This window comes from Sebastes fasciatus, chromosome 12, assembly GCF_043250625.1.
Source record: "Sebastes fasciatus isolate fSebFas1 chromosome 12, fSebFas1.pri, whole genome shotgun sequence".
In the NCBI taxonomy this organism is placed as follows: domain Eukaryota; kingdom Metazoa; phylum Chordata; class Actinopteri; order Perciformes; family Sebastidae; genus Sebastes; species Sebastes fasciatus.
In genome coordinates, this window is record NC_133806.1 from 2,596,528 (window position 1) to 2,613,359 (window position 16,832).

The 16,832-nt window shown below is 42.3% G+C and overlaps 1 protein-coding gene across 2 annotated transcripts in view; it reads right to left on the minus strand.

The window, feature by feature from the left end:
* Nucleotides 1-1,745: 1,745 nt before the first annotated feature.
* tgfb2 (transforming growth factor, beta 2) overlaps nt 1,746-16,832 on the minus strand; it is a 61,159-nt gene continuing 46,072 nt past the window's right edge. For both annotated transcript variants that reach the window (XM_074652588.1, XM_074652587.1), the window contains exons 4-8: nt 16,607-16,739; nt 16,397-16,507; nt 14,477-14,693; nt 13,599-13,752; nt 1,746-13,499 (exon numbers count right to left, since the gene is read on the minus strand). In XM_074652588.1, coding sequence (XP_074508689.1) covers nt 13,341-13,499; nt 13,599-13,752; nt 14,477-14,693; nt 16,397-16,507; nt 16,607-16,739 — 774 coding nt within the window. In that variant the 3' untranslated portion in view covers nt 1,746-13,340. The remainder of the gene's footprint in view (nt 13,500-13,598; nt 13,753-14,476; nt 14,694-16,396; nt 16,508-16,606; nt 16,740-16,832) is intronic.

Genomic DNA, 16,832 nt, shown 5'->3' on the forward strand with positions numbered 1-16,832 from the left:
CATCTGTATATATTTTGAGATAATTATAATAGCCGTTCTCAGATACACACTTGTTTCAACTCCCACTTCATTTAGTTGCCATTCCTTTTTCTTTTCCAGGATACTCATGTCTACTTTAACTTCTGGGAACAGCCGGGGGGGTATGCTGCTAACTGGTGTGGACCTGGTGAACTCTAAGGCCTCCAATCCATATGTCCTCACTCTTTCTTCCCATGTCCATCCAAATCCTAACCCTTGAAACTTAGAATATTCCCAAAAACTTCACACACACATCACACACACATTTCCATACTTTGTCAAGTGAAAAAAAAGCTAGAGGCACATCAGGGGAGGCTCCTGAGCTACTGTAGTTTAAATCATAATCAGTATCGGGCCCGGCATTTTGGGCCCCACGAGGTTTCTGGGCCCGTTGATGTTGGTGGGCTCCCGGTCATTGGGCCTCACCAAGTAAGAAACACACACACGCACACACATTACGTGGTTAGACTGTAAAATGTACTTTCGGCCAGTAGCCTAGCCTCTGAGATTTCTCTCCTGCTGATAGGAGCCAATGCATTGCTGGCTGCTGATGTCACAGTACCTCTCTCTGATTCTGTGTTATTGTGTGCCGCCAGCTGCAGCTGAGTAACCAAAATCTCCAAATCGCTTTTCTCCCCAGAGACAGCATACCCTTTCACCCTGAAAATCTGTGCCGTCCTCGGCTGCAGATTCTCAGGCCTTACACAGGGACTGCTTGCTGCATGGCTGAGGACAGAGGGCCCTTCACAGCCTCTGTGCAACATCCAGCAGGACTTCACCTCCCCTCTGTGTTCACACTGTGCTGGTTATATATGTGCAACACAGATAGAGAAGAAATGTTCCACCAGCCTCAAGAATCTGATTGGATTCAAGATTCAAGCCAAAGACAACCGGTTAGACTCCATGATCAGTTCCAGTCCTCACACAGCAGCATGTATCTGTAAGTCAGAATAAAATTAGTGTGTGGGCAGAGTATGTCTTTAAAGGAAGTGAAGTTAGTGTTGTGGTTACTGGCAATAAAAGGCTAAAATAATTTGCATATCTGGAATGGGACATGAAGTCCAGCCTGTATGAGACATGTTACAGGCCCACCAGCCACCTCTACCTACACACCTGTACTTCCTGCATTAGCTCTAAATGTTGGCATTGGACATAAATCTTGGGGTGCAGAATCATTCAACGTGGACGTATTTCTTTGGGATACTGGACTCATACTAGCTTTACTTCAGTCAAAGCCAGGAACATGCACGTCCTTTTTTTTTTATGAGGACACAGAAAGACACATATTCATGCTTTTTACACATTTCCTTTTGTTTATGCCGATGATTGTTCACATTATGTGTACCCTCTGGAGGCCATACCCACGATATAAAATGAAAGCACTAAAGCACTGAGTGACTCACAACAGAGAGTAGAGAAGAAATGGCAGAGATTCAGGTCCAGGTGTAAAAAAAATATCAATCTGTTTGTACTTTTTCAAAAGAGAAGGAAGGGTAAGAAGTTCACCTATATGCAGTATGATTTAAACTACAGAATACAGTTGTGCTTCATCATGGGATGGGAACATGAGCCTCTCAATTGGTCTTTGTGTCTTTCCACAGTCAAAACTCAACAAGTGTAGGGTGGATTCAAGTTTCCAGAGAGGACAGGAGACCCTGCAGCAGTCACATTAAATATCACTTCAGACAAACAAATCAAGCGTCAGAAAGTACAGACATAACACTGAATTCCCTTAAAACTTAAATAATTTATTTACCACTAGAGCACCACAACAACATTGTGTTACAATACAGCCTAGTGGGTCAAAATAACATCGTCATCATCATCATCATCATCATCATCATCATCATCATCATCATCATCAAAACAACAACAAATACACATCAAAAATAACAGCTCTATTGTGACAAAGTTGATGCCTCTCTGCTACTCAGAAAGTCCACTGGGCTGGGGTCAGGTGACCTACATCAACACTCATTTAATAACAGGGGGGAGGGGAGTTCTGACTTACCAAGAAAACTACTTTAAAATAGTAAAATTAAAAACAGCATCAGTGCATTTGTATTAAAGAAACAAAAACATAATGATTGACAGAGTTTCTGCAAATGTATAAAAGTTGTACGTGGGGAGGAACACGACACACTGATGACAAACGACTACTAAAGAGTGACAGAGGAGGCTGTTGATGGTTGGACACATTTTGTAATAGTCTGAGCATTTTTTTGAAGATCATATCTACTCTTCATTAACACCTGATATGATCTTTCATCACCCTAATCACTAGCAGTGTTTCTCCAAACATAGCTCCATCATCACTTACCAAAAGACAGCATCTCCTCTCTCTGAACCCGGACCTTTCATAGCTAGTGTGGACTAATTCTAAGGCTTATGAAATGTGAGTTTTCTCCATGTCTGGAAAGCCTCTAATTGTTCAGTGGCACCCACTGCTAAGTACAGCCAGGATACACTAAACTGGACATGAAAGGACACCTCTGTTTTATTGACTTTATGTAAGTTATTATAGATACGACAGCAAGAATCTATGTGTTCGTAACATTAAAGGGATAATTCCGGTTTATCACAAATTAGTTCTTAATTTTGTAGTTATCTTTTGGTTCCAGCAGCAACGGGTTGGCTCCAAATTGCTGGCCGGCTGGGTCCTTTTTGCGTGGAGTTTTTGCACGTTCTCCTCATGCTTGCGTTGGGTTTTCCTCCCAAAGACATGAAGGTTAGGTTAACGTTTGAATGTGAGCATGAATGGTAGTCTGTCTCTGTCTTTGTGTCAACTTACTCAAAATTCAAACACAGGACTTACACCCAGGAGACCACCGTTCATGTACCGTGTGAAACTAAAAGTGACTTCTTTTTGTCACGTAGTCATGTGAGTCATGTGATCGCTACTCAGACAGACAGTTTTTGTTATAGCTTGTTTGTAACTTGTTATTAGCTGAGCTATAACATGCTGCGCTTGTGTAAAACATAGCGGCGGTAGATGAGAGACTGCGGACGGAGCAGATTGAAATATCGCTTTTCTACATGTTAACTTGCTTACGCTTGTTGAACAGGTGTATTGATAAATGATTGGCCTTTTACTCGGTTTTATTGCACTTACAGTAACAGGCGTATAGTTGTCGTCAACTCAAGGAATCTTTAAGTTCACTCCAGACCAGGCTAACAGCCAGGCTTTATTTATCCTGGTGTCTCATCTGTTCAGTCAGCCGTCACTCCGATCAGAAACAAGTGTTTTTTTACAGTTGCATGACCTTATGTGTGTATTTAGCCTTATTTTTAATAGCCTGCATTAAAATACCATATTTTAATGCAGGCTAATACAAAAGGGTAACTGGATACATACCACCATTCAGTTGAGTACTGTTATTTTAACATTGTGATGCATTCATTTTTATCTTTATAATCATTCATGTGATAGTAATTATTACAGTTATATTGTGTTTATGAAGACTGCTGTTCATATTGTTGTTAGAGGTTTGATGAATATATTATTGATTAGAAATGTCTGATAAAGTTCACTGGGCCAGTAACTATATAGTGTTCTGAGTATTCATGAAACAACAGGGAGCGGACACCACCATGCATTTTGACTTTTATTTTTCTTGGATCACTGGTCTGCTGGGGGAGAAAGAAACAGCAATGATTAATACATCCTGTTACTGTATATACTTAGTGTACATTTGAATGTTCACTTAGGTTACTTCTCTTTCTAATCCCATAATCAGTATGTTTTTTTTATAGTGTGTTCTGCACAGCAGGAATTGTCCTACACGTAACACTCACTACGTTGCCAGGCTGCTCTCAGGCTGTACAGCGTCTCCATCCTGTTAGCACCACATCACTGACTTCTTATCCATTATGGACTAAATAAGGCACACACCATGCACAATTCCTGCTGTGCTAATTAATATGTGTTTTAAAGAATTGACAAACTGTCAGATGTCTGTAGGCATACAGCACACACTTAAAAAAAGCAAATGTATTTTGCAAATGTGCAAATATCAATGAAAAAAGTGATTTATTTAAAAAGAGTCAACGTTTAAAACCACAAAAAAAAAACCCTGCAGGACTTGGACCGAGATATGGAGATAAAAAGACATTGAGGAAATTAGAAAGAGAAGTAAGTGATCATTCCAATGCACACTGTAAGCATGTACAGCATGTAACATAATGTATTAATCACTGATATAGATGGCCTCCCACCCAGAGCCCGGTTCTGCTCGAGGCTTCTACCCGCTAAACGGGGAGTTTTTCCTGGCCACAGCGCATAACAATGCAATGCTCTTGGTGGGATCTCTTGTTGGGTATCTAAACTATAGAGTACGGTCTAGACCTGCTCTATATAAGAAGCGTCTCGAGATAACTTCTGTTATGATTTGACGCAATATAAAAATGAATTGAATAGAATATATATATTGTATCGTCTTATTCTATCATTGTGAATATAAGTGGTTGTAATTAATCTTCATGGTAAATTTCCTAAATAATATATTAACTTCCACCGCTCACTTTTAAGGCGAGGTGACAGTAACTCCTTGAATGGTTTGATTATGACGGTTTCAGTTAACAGCAGTGCTGAGTGAATGTAACGTTATGGGCTATTTTAAGGCCACATTGACTCGGTCTGCTATTGTCTGCCACGTTTTTTTAAACAGCAGCCGACGAACGTTTCTCCTTTTCTACATATTAAATTGCTTAACTTCCTCGTGATCTTCCATTAAAAGCTGTTTCTCACTGGGTTGAACGTACGCGGAACGTGATTACTCAATTTCAGCATCAGTAAATCTGCAGTCGACCTCGTGGTCAGTTGAAGAAAGCCGTCAACACGAATCTATCTGAACTACTTACACCTGGCACAACCTAGTCGCTCCACCTCAGCCTGGCTCGGCCTACGTGAAACGCATTAAGCCGGGTTGAACTGACTAGACCAGGTCAAGCCTTGCTTTCTCTCTTATCCTGTGATTTCTTTATTCTGCTTTTGTGAAACAGTTTCCTGGTTCACTTCACTGTCTCCCCCGCGGCCTCACTGATCTGATGTTCGCTGACACTCGTTCGACACAGAGAGCCGAGAAGATGCAGCATGACAGTAAATTATGCCAAAACATTAAAAAGAACAGACAAAAGAACCGATAAAATCAGAGCTTATCAATACTAAACGGTCTTTAATAATTTAGCAACGTTACCCGCAAATATGGGCTGGGTCCGGATTGACTTGCCGCTCGGTCCGGATGCAGACCTAGGTCTAGACTTTGAGAACCCCTGCTCTCTTTATCTGGGGTTAAAGGCTAATTTCAGTATTTTTCAACCTGGACCCTATCTCCCCCGGCAAAAAACAAGCACTTTTAGTGGACGTAAACCGACGGTGCCAGGTTTCCCAAAGCGATTACATTACAGCCTGTTTGACAGCTGCAGCGTACTCCCTCAATACTGGACCAATTAAAAAAAATTGTTGTACCCATTAGTCGCTCAAAAACATGGAAAAATAGGGTCAGGTTGAAGAAAATACTAAAGTTATCCTTTAACCAACTATATCCTAAAATAAATGATCTGCTTCTAGAAAACTTGCTATTAGAAATGTCATCAGCATGGCATCGTAAGTGTTACGGTAGTTCCCTTAAACATGATATCCACCCACGCTCTCTTCTAATGTCATCTTTATCGTTATCCGAGTTACAGAGGGTGTGGTGTGCTGTAGGCTATACAGACTGTAAAGCCCCTTGAGGCAGATTTGTGAGTTATGGTATTGGACTACAGAAGCAGCCACCTAGAATTTCGCCTCCCTCGGTGATTGGGCCCAGGCCCATCCGTGACGTGCTGGGACCTTGCTGAGTCCGAGGCTGAAAAGAGATCCCCTGTGATGAAGTAGTGAACACGACGGGGGCCGACTCTTAACGCTCCTATGGCGCCACGTGTGGAAACCAGTTGCAATGGTTTATCTATCCAGCAGGTGGAGCAGTGATTATCAAATCAGCTGTTCTGTTCTCATGGTGTATGAGGGAGTGTGCTTCCCACAGAGAGTATACTGTTAATTATATAATAATATTTTGTTAGATAAATGTTGTGAATTTTGGAAATGATTACATCGATCGTTTTTCAATCAATTTTGACTTTTGGACTTAAAATTGAGCCCCGCATCACTCGCTGTGTGTGTTTGAGAGAGAGGGGACGAGAAGACGGAGCAGTGTTTCTGTATCTTATTTATAATAATAATAATAATTTGAATGAAGCTTCAAACTATTCAGCCTACAGCCCTAGTAGAAACAGACTGTGTGAAACATATTTTGCAAAGTAAACCCTTTTATAAAGCTCTTATATCATATTATTACTGTGGAATTTATCACGTGTCCAGGTTGCCTCTCTATTCAAATGTATATATACAAGTTTACACCTCCATTCAGGGTTAGGATCTTCAGGTGATCAGCTTAAATCGGAGGTAGATAGTTTATGGGTGCTGCTGTTAAATTGCAGTTGTACCGCAACAGGCCAGGACAAACTAACAATGGGCTTACAACTCATGAATTTACAACAAGACAAATAATTACAAATTTGTTGCAGACAGCATTTCACAAAGTTTATGAAGATTAAAAAAAACAAAAACTTGATTTGCCTTTCTATTCAGGGCCTATATGATGATGATTCCACAACACAGTGCAGGTCCTTGGGTCATCTTTGAGGGAATCGTGGACGGACACTATTTTGAGAACAGTATAATCAAAGAATATACATCGGGGGACATTTTGGGTCGGATCATCACTCCTTCCAGGATAATCCAGGAAATCAAATGTTCTTACCACACAGAGGTCACAAGCCTTTTTTTTTTTTTTTTTGCAATTCGGTCATGTTAAATTATCAAGCACTGCTCTCTGCTCCTCACTGAGCCCAAACACTTCATTAGCATTACAGCGCAACTTTTTGTTCGCACTTAGTGGGCCATCGGTGTGTTATCCACAGGTCTCACTGCCTCCTCTGAGTGAAGTCGCGTGGCGGCTGCGTGACTCACGCGTCGGGTGTAGCACCGATTCGTACTGACTCACAGTATGCATTTACCTTCTCAGCTAATCAACTTTACAGTGATAGTCTAATTTATACAATCTGACTTTATTTTTTATTTCATTCTATGCAGCAGTATCTGCAAGCATTTATGAAGCATAACAAGGCTAATATTAGCTACATGTAGCATATTTAGCTTTTCTCGTCCTGGGCAACAGGAGAAAATCACTTTATATGGCGCTCCAGCTACTATATGCTGTATATTTTCACTCCCGTGAGTTGGTGCCTCTGACAAATGTGCATTTAGAGGGAAAACCGACGAGACTCACCTACAACCGATGAATATGTGCGCCGCCATGACCGGATGTAATCCTTGAGACGAGCGGACCCGCCCCCGGCCAGCCAATCAGACGTAAGTTAGACCCGTCCTCTCAGGCAACCCGACACACAAATAGAAATAAAAACTCAGATTTTCTGGTTTTAAATTTTAAATTTTCCTATTCAACATTCCAAAAAAAGAAAATTCAAAAAACAACTCCACAATCTTCATTGTACATTGATCTGACAAACGAAATTTTTTTTTTTTTTTTAGAAAATTCCATTAAATTTTCCAATTTTCAATTTTTTCGATGGAAAATTGAACTGATAAGCATTACACAGACCTGGTGGAGTAGAAGTATAATGTAGCATAAAATGGAAATACTAGTAAGTAAAGTACAAGTATCTCTAAAATGTACTGAAGTACAGTACTTGAGTAAATATACATAGTTACATTCCACCACTGAAAATCAGGGTTTATGTTGTTCAAATGATGTGAATAATAACTATTGACAACTGAGGGGCAACAAACATTAATAAAGTTCCAGCTACTACTGTTAAGTCTGAGAAACATAGTGCAAACCATGGCCTAAACAACGCAACTTAATTCTTCAGTGTTCTTCAGTTGATTTATGTGTTTTTGTGAAGGAAGTATTTACACACCCAGTGGCTGGAAGTTGGCTGGCAGCCGGCTGGGAGGGGAAATTCTTGGTGGCTGCACCTGCATATTTAAAGCAAGGAATCTAGTCCGTCTGTATGTCCTTATTGTATCTCGACGGTCATCTGATCTACTCTACACTTGGCGGGCGTATTGCTGGGGACCCGAGGGAGTGCTTTGTCGAATTTGGTGCAATTTGTTTGTAATATTAATTTTAAAAATTTAATAAACAAGCGAACAGCACAGCATGTCGTCCCGCAGCAGGCAGACCACGGCTCACCGACTGCAGTTCACTTTACAACTGAACTCTTCTTCACTTCCCTGGAGTAGAAATGAGCAGAATCGAACCAGAGTGTATTTCACCAGTGTGACTGTGAGTAAGGCGCGACTTGGGTTTCTTTTTCCCCCGTGAGTCAGCCCTTGTCCACACTGGGAACGTCAGGAGCGAGTGGCGGCTGCGTTACCTGTTGTTTTTTATTTCAGCGTCCGTGTTAACAGGTTAGAGCAGCTACACTGCCCGTCTCACGCGCGGCTCGGCTGCGTGTCAGCTGCGTCTCTTCTGGAGATTCGAGGTCTCACCTATTTGTGATGCGAACCGCATCACATGATCACAGCAGCAACAGACAGTGAAGCGGATCTATTGACTGTATATTGACATCATACCAGCAACATTACTACAGTTTCGATGTCTATCTGTAGAAAATGTTACGGAGATGTAAGAAGAAAGTAAAGACTTGTTTTTAAATCAAAACTTCCTGCTTTCATTTCAAAATAAAAGCCATCAAGCGTTTTTTTCTATGGACAGAATTCCTTCATTTGTTAACACGAGGCTTTTATTCTGAAATATGTGCAGGACAGTGATGTAGAACATGCAGTGACTTGGAGAGCTCCATGAATGAATAAAGTATGGGGTTTTAATGGTGGATTATTACTATTATTTACAAATTAACACACGTTTCTTAAACTTTCTCTGTCTAAAATAAATAGATATTAATGATATTTAAAATGAAATGAAATGGCCATTATGAAAGGCAAACTCTATGTAGAAAGAAAGGGCTGACAGCAGCAGCAGCAGCAGAAACGCAACTGGTGTGAACTCCCGACGCGTCAATCACACAGCCGCCACGCGACGCAGCTGCCACAGGACGCAGCCGCCACTCACTCCCAGTGTGGACGAAGCGTAAGACTGTATTTCTCTGGTGTATGACTTGATACTAACTTACAACACTAATAATGTTACCGCCAGCAAAATACCTTCACTAATTACATCCAGGCTCTAGTGGTTATGTCAAAGCAAGTGACTAATATGCCTATTTGGAAAATGACATCCACTAAGTGTATTTCACCGATGTTTCTGACTACGAGTAACCGTGACTTTGGTGTGATTTTCAGGGGGAACGCCGTCTTGCTTTACTTTTCACCCTTTCTCTACCTGGGAATGTTGGTATTGGCAGTGGTAAAAGAGGTATATGCCTACTCAAAAGTTTTTTTTCTGAATTAAACTATAAACTATTAATAGTAAAACTATCAATACGGTAGAGTAAAAGTCCTGCATTCAAATGTTTACTTCAAGTGAAGAATGAAAGAGAGGTATTATCAGCTCAATGTACTTGAATGTGCTTAATATCTGTTCAAGGTGGAGCTTTCAGTTCTAATATGATGCTGGATAGTTAAAAGCTAGGGTTGGTAATCTTGAGAAACTAGCAAGAGTACGCTAGATTTAAAAAAAATTATCCAACCGAAAATCCCACTGACAGCCCATCTGTTCAGGCCTCCCTCCAAGGCCACACCCCCAAAATGATCATTATGAATATAATGAACGTAAACAACAAACATGGCTATATTTGGTACTCGGCTATCAAGCTAGCAGCATGTGGAAGACACTGGTGACACACAATGATCGACGCAGGCAGGCCTGAATGAAAGGATTAAATGGGCTTATTACAGTCCTGCGACAGCTACAGTTTTTTTTTTGTCAGAACGTTTGATTTACTGATTGCTGTCGGGATGTGATAAGAATTTCAACAAATATAACTAAAATGTTTTTGAAGAAGATTACCAACTCTAGCTTTAATTAATAATTATGCATTATATTTGTTATATTCTGAATCTGCAACGTAACCAGTAACATTTCTCTGTCAGGTAAATGTAGTGCTTCAATGATTTCCTCTGAAATAGAAGTACACAGTAGGTAGTATATAGTTGCCTATTTCTACATGCTTTGGGGGCCTTTTCTAAGTTATTAGAATAGTAACACAGTTCAATACCTCTCATATCTAAACATCATAACAAATCTATAGCCGTTTGGGGACCTTTTAGTTGGGGGCCCCAGGCAGATGCCTTACCTTGCCTAACACTAAAGTCTGCTCCTGGTGTTTTTTTTCCCGTGAACCAGAGTGTATTTCACCGGTGTTTCTGACCGTGGATCGGCTGCGACTTTGAGTGTAATGCAACTATGTCATGGGAAGGTGTATTCAGCTCAGGTTCAGAGGAAGCGGTTCTCGAGAAAGCAGTAAGCAGCAACACCGTAGGCCAAGCATTCGGCCTGTTCTGGATTAGCATGTTTTGAACTGGCACTGCATTAGAAAATATAATTGACTTGACTTGACGTCATTGTGATTCTGAATTCTTTTAACTCTGCAACAAACACAGAAATTACGGTTTTACTGCTTTCTTATATTAAATGGAAATGATGGCGGACTACAAAAATAAGACCATTGTTGTAATAAACTGGAATTATCTTTTAAGGAGCTCCCATGTAATGTTTTTATTCTCTGATGGCCGGGTTTACTATTTACTCTGTGTATATACAGTATATATACAGTATATATAGACTGAGACTATCCAGTTCTCTTCCTGGGTCAAAATGTACAGGTTGAAATAACAAAACAATGGCACGATTTAGAAAACTAAAAAAGATATCAAACAAAGACAAACAGAAATGAAGACATGGTATGACTGTGAAAACTGTGGAGGGGTGAGGTGAGGGAGAGGGCAGTGAAGTGGTGGGTAGGTGTCGGGCGGGGGGGGGACTTATTTCACATATAGACACTTATACTTCCAGTGTTTTCCTTATACTCTTGTGTCTCGGTGTGAGGTGGTGCATGTTGACAGGGCCTTCAAAATGCAAAAAGAGACATACCTGTACAAAAGCCATATCTGTTACTGTACGTGTATGTATGTATGTATGTATGTATGTATGTATGTATGTATGTGTCGCACATATGTGTCCTGTGCAGTGGTGTCACAATAATCCAATTAGCATGACTTTGATACCACTGCTGAATATTATTTTATAAACATTCAATATTTCATCAAATGTGTTCTGCCAGTCAGAGTCACCTCTAGGTGCAGATGTGTGCACTGGAATAGGCAGGCAACGCAAACAATAACCGGGGGTGTCGCCAAAGCAGCTAGCACTGAAATCTTAAAGATGATAACATTAAATGTGGTCATTAAAGGGACAGTTTGTAAGAATCAGAAATTGCTTGTTGACAGCTACAACGTTAAGTCAACGAAAGTCAGCGTCCTGTTGCTCGTGCTCGCTCTACATAGACATGAACGAGCATCGCTCAAAACAGTGAGGCGACACACGTCAGCTAAAAGCACAATATCACTCTATATTTCAGCTGCTTGGCAGTAATGTTAGCTGACCAGACGAAGGTCTCTCCATGAATCAATGCTGATCCTAGTGTTGGCTTTTCCTGCCTCAGCCTCCCGACCGCGGCCGGAGGGAACAGGGGAGACACCAGAGTTTTGGTCGGAGACGACAACGTTTCTCTCTGCGGAGCCCCGTCACTTCACAAGACACGGGAAACCTCTGTTGGTCTGGAGGAGCTGCAGCAGTTATTTCTGCACAAACATCCACTGTACATTCACTAGATATTCTCAGAGCTAAACTAACTCTTCTGCAGTGTGGAGTGAGCAGCATGCACGTGAGAGGTGGAGCGAGAGAGTGAGAACGCGCGTGGTGTGTGAGTGAAGGCAAGCAGGCCGGCAGAGGAGCAGAGGAGCAGAGACTCCGGCCCTGGAGACCAAAGCTATGGTCTCCCCCACGTCCTCCGACTGCGGCCAACACTGTTTAACAGACGGGCTTCACCAGATAGAACTTTGCAGTTTTGGTGCATCCGCCTAGTTTGTGTTGGAGTCTGAGTCTGAACAGCGTAGCTACATGTGAGCGCGCATGGGACACCGACCCACAATGATTTATACGTGTAAGAAGTTACAAACAGTCTCTTTAAAGAATTGTGACCCAGATATGTAGTAAGCGAGACATGTAAATATACAGTATGATGATAGAACTGTTTCTTAATGACCCTAAACATATTTTAGCATTTCTGATCTGCAGTCTGTGAAGTTCACTTTACGACTATAGCTGTTATCGATAAGTCTGTGATCTGTCAGAGTTATCAGTTGGGTTCTACTTTTTAAAATAATTTTCAATACAGTCAGATTTTTTTGCCTCCTCCGGGTAGGGAATGAGTCCTTACCCCAAGTGAAGGAGTTCAAGTACCTCGGGGTCTTGTTCGCGAGTGAGGGGACTATGGAACGTGAGATTGGCCTGAGAATCGGAGCAGCGGGGGTGGGGTATTGCATTCGCTTTACCGCACCGTTGTGACGAAAAGAGAGCTGAGCCGGAAGGCAAAGCCGAAATGGGTTTCCTCAGGAGGGTGGCTGGCGTCTCCCTTAGAGATAGGGTGAGAAGCTCAGTCATCCGTGAGGCACTCGGAGTAGAGCCGCTACTCCTTTGCGTTGAAACGAGCCAGCTAAGGTGGTTCGGGCATCTGGTAATACTTGGCCACATTAGAACAATGTAACGTCACTTACACAGTGTCATTCATTCAGACTTGTGTAGCACCAAATAACTGCACTGGTACTCCTCGAGGAGAAGAAGGTTTAATAGGTATAAAAAGCTGCATGTTGACATTGGATAGCCATCAGCTCCTGATGCTCGGAAAGCCAAACTTTACACAACAAATTAAAGTCTCTCGTGTTCATCAAGAAAAGCTCTGCACACAAGCCCCAGTCTGCTTGTCATTAGGCAGTGTGAACCTATGTCAACCAAACACTGCAATACAACACTGTACTCATGATACTCAGCATTGGTATCAAAGTCAAGTTTCTGGTTGGACGACACTGTTCCTGTATGTTGTGTATGCATTGAATTGGTCTGTACCTCCAGTCTGCAGCACACACTGCTGTGAGTGTAATCGAGCATGTAAGAGAAAGTATAGTTGCTGTTTGACTGTATGTATGCGCAAATCCACTGTATGTGTGTGCGTGTGTCTGTGTTTGTGTGAAGGAAGGAAAGAGAGCGACTGTTTATGCTGGCTTGTAAGGGCGTCTAGCTGCACTTGCAGGACTTGACCTTCATGTTGGAGAGCTGCTCTATTTTGGGGGTCTTGCCAATGTAGTAGAGGATGGTGAGGGGCTCCAAATCCTGGGAGACGCAGCAGGGCGACGCCGAAGCTTCAGGGTTGATGGTGTTATACAGGCCTAACACCTAAAACACAAGAATCAGAGCCAAAACATTCATGCTCAAGTTAATGACCCCACCAACTCTAATCTTGTTTAACCTTTGACCCCGTCCCTCATACAGTACCTTGGAATGCTGGGTGTCGGCGCTCCACAGATATGGACAGGCCCCGGCACAGAAGTTGGCCTCATAGCCCTTTGGCTCGTGGATCCATCTCCAGCCCAGGTCCTTCTTAAAATCGATGTAGAGTGACCGTAAACAGCAGTTGTCCTGAACGTTTCTGCAAAGAGGTGAATGGGGAGAGGTGAATTGTGGTGCAGGAGGAACTGAGTTTCTGCTCCGGTCTGACTTTGTTGCATACGGTTCATTATATATTGAGGGTGGAGACAGGATCAGACAGCTGAAGAGTCAGGTATTGGTAGACTTTCACCAACTCCTTTTCAAAGGGTCTGTGTCCACCAAAGTGTTTTTTTCCCAGCTGAAAATGCCATGCTCTCTTCTAAAAAACGCCCAGCTGGGAGCGCTTCAGAGCGCACAAGGTAGGGTAGTCTACTTGCTCTGAACGAAGGGAAGGCTGAAGCACGTAAGAAGAGAAGACAGTATTCACCGACCCGTATTAATTCATACGTGTAAGAAGTTACAAACAGTCCCTTTAACAGAGCGCTCGTTTATTCAAAATTCAACAAAACACTCCATAGGGTAAGTGTGCAGTAGATCTGATGAGCAGATCTCGAGATATGTGAGGTTAGATGAGTGATGTTTACCTCTCTAATATGATGCAGGTTCCTACATGACTACAGCTAAACCAAATGAATCTACAATTATAAGATCATGATTTGATTTCTGCAGCCCGTAAAATGGTTAAGGGAGTCTGTCTCACTCTGCCTTCAGGAGCTGCTAACACGCGGATGAATTTCATTACTGTGGCTTTTGAAGGAGAGCTTTATACCCATGCATAGACAAATGTCTAAATGGTCTGGAGTGTGAATTCCAGGTTAGTATACCTGGAGCAGTAGGCAGCATCCAGGGCTCTCTTAGATCGATGGTTTGTGTGCTGGGACTGGGACTGGGACTGGGACTGGGACTGGGACTGGGACTGGGACTGGGACTCCAGCCGGTACGAAGGCAGCAGCATGAGGAGAAGGTGTGGAGCCCGAGTGCTGTGCCGCCGCTTCTTAAACATCTTCAGGTCAACGGCATGGATGAAGCTGTCATCAATACCTGGAAACATAAAATAGATCAATAAACTGCATCTTATATGCAAGTACTTGTAGAGATTAGATTTATTCTGATTACTATTTATCAGTGTATAGAGGCTGAAGGCATTAATATGCTTCAACATGCTTGTCAGAATGCAAAACAATGTCTGCAACCCCCTCCCCCCAAAACCTTCCCTAAATCATAATCGTGGTTTGAATTTGACTCAAGCTCTCTTTGTTAATTCTTCAGAGAACTACCTCTGTCACTTTTCATGTGAACCACCAAGCGTAATGCCATGAATGCCTTTCGAGGAGAGACGGTCCAAAAGGGTGCAACGTCATCCCTCTGCATTATGGCAGGCTGTTCGCTCCCACCCTCGTGTTTGGCCATCAGAACAGGTATAAAGCCACGCTGACGGCGCTGTGAGGCTGTACTCAGGCACAGCGGCTTTGTTAGTATCAGCATGCTAACATGTTCACAATGCCGAATGTTTAGGTGGTGTATCAACTACATCATTAAACACCATCATTAAACACCATCGTAGTCATCCAGTCCAGCCAATGAATTAAAGGCTTGTGAAGTAAGTGTGAGCAGCTGCCTACAACTGTGATATCTCTACACCTTACTGGTGTTAATGGAAGATGTGCAGCTGCTCAATCACAACAGTAAGAACCAATGGGCTTGGAGCTGAGAAACCAGGTAGGGAAGTCAGACACTATTATTCATAGACATGAACGAGCATCGCTCAAAACAGTGAGGAGACACACGTCAGCTAAAACCACAATATCACTCTATATTTCAGCTGCTTGGCAGTAATGTTAGCTGACCAGACGAAGGTCTCTCCATGAATCACTGCTGATCCTAGTGTTGGCTTTTCCTGCCTCAGCCTCCCGACCGCGGCCGGAGGGAACAGGGGAGACACCAGAGTTTTGGTCGGAGACGATAACGTTTCTCTCTGCGGAGCCCCGTCACTTCACAAGACACGGGAAACCTCTGTTGGTCTGGAGGAGCTGCAGCAGTTATTTCTGCACAAACGTGGAGTTTGAGTCTGAACAGCATAGCCACACACGAGCGAGCATGGGACACCGACCCGCAATGATTTATATGTGTAAGAAGTTACAAACAGTCCCTCTAACATTCTCTAAACTGTAAGAGCAACCGTCACAACTGTTTGATGTGACATCACAACTCAACAGGTTGTAACTCACCCAAAACACTTCATTCATGTTTCAAAACCGAGTTATTGTGTCAGTAAATTGGCAGTGTTTCTTACACACATATGTTGTTGTTGCTGTTTTATTCTACTCTTTGCTGACACTAACTGCTTACTGTACTACACCAGAATGTCTAGCAAGAATGCTGTTGTCTATCTCACTGAGCTGTTTAGATTCCCATTTCAACAGTAGGTCAAAGTTTGATCAACAAGACGTGCAAAGTGGTTATTGTGCCAAATTGTAAGAGCTGACTCTTTTGCACACACGTGCCAAAACATGTTCAGCTCGCTTGAATGAACGACAAATTCAAATCAGCTGTGAACAACAAACTAACTTGTTCAGAGATTTGAGTTTATTGTTTTGAAAAAAAATTATTCTCATTCAAGAATTGAGCCAAAGCGAATGAGAAAAAACTGGGACTTGTTGACATTAATACAATAAGTAACTTAAAGAATAATAAAAGAACACTTATCCTTGAACATGCCTTAAGAATTTTCTGAATCAAATAACCTGCAAACCGTGCCTCCAGCTCCTCACTCTTGTTGGGAATAATGTAGTTATTTGATGGTACAAACGTGCAGCACGGGCAGTGCAGGCTGATCTTGAATCCACTGTTTCTGTCTGTGGAGAAACAAAAGTCACGACGAGCGGATGCGACGATGTACCGATGCAATGAATGATGAGTAATGTGCTACAGTGATGGAAGGAATATGCACTCACCTCTGTGGTTTAGCCATTCATTCACTGCCTCTGTCACGTCAAAGGACAGCCACTCTCCCTCCGTCTGTGTTTGTACCACCTTGCTGTCGATATATCGCTGTGTTGGGGACGTCAGGTCTTTGTGTCCTAAAATCTGAGTGCAGACAGAGGCATGAAAGGTCAAAATTGTGAAACAAATGATATTTTGAGAATGCTGCCACACAGTCAGATGGCATCTCATTTGTGC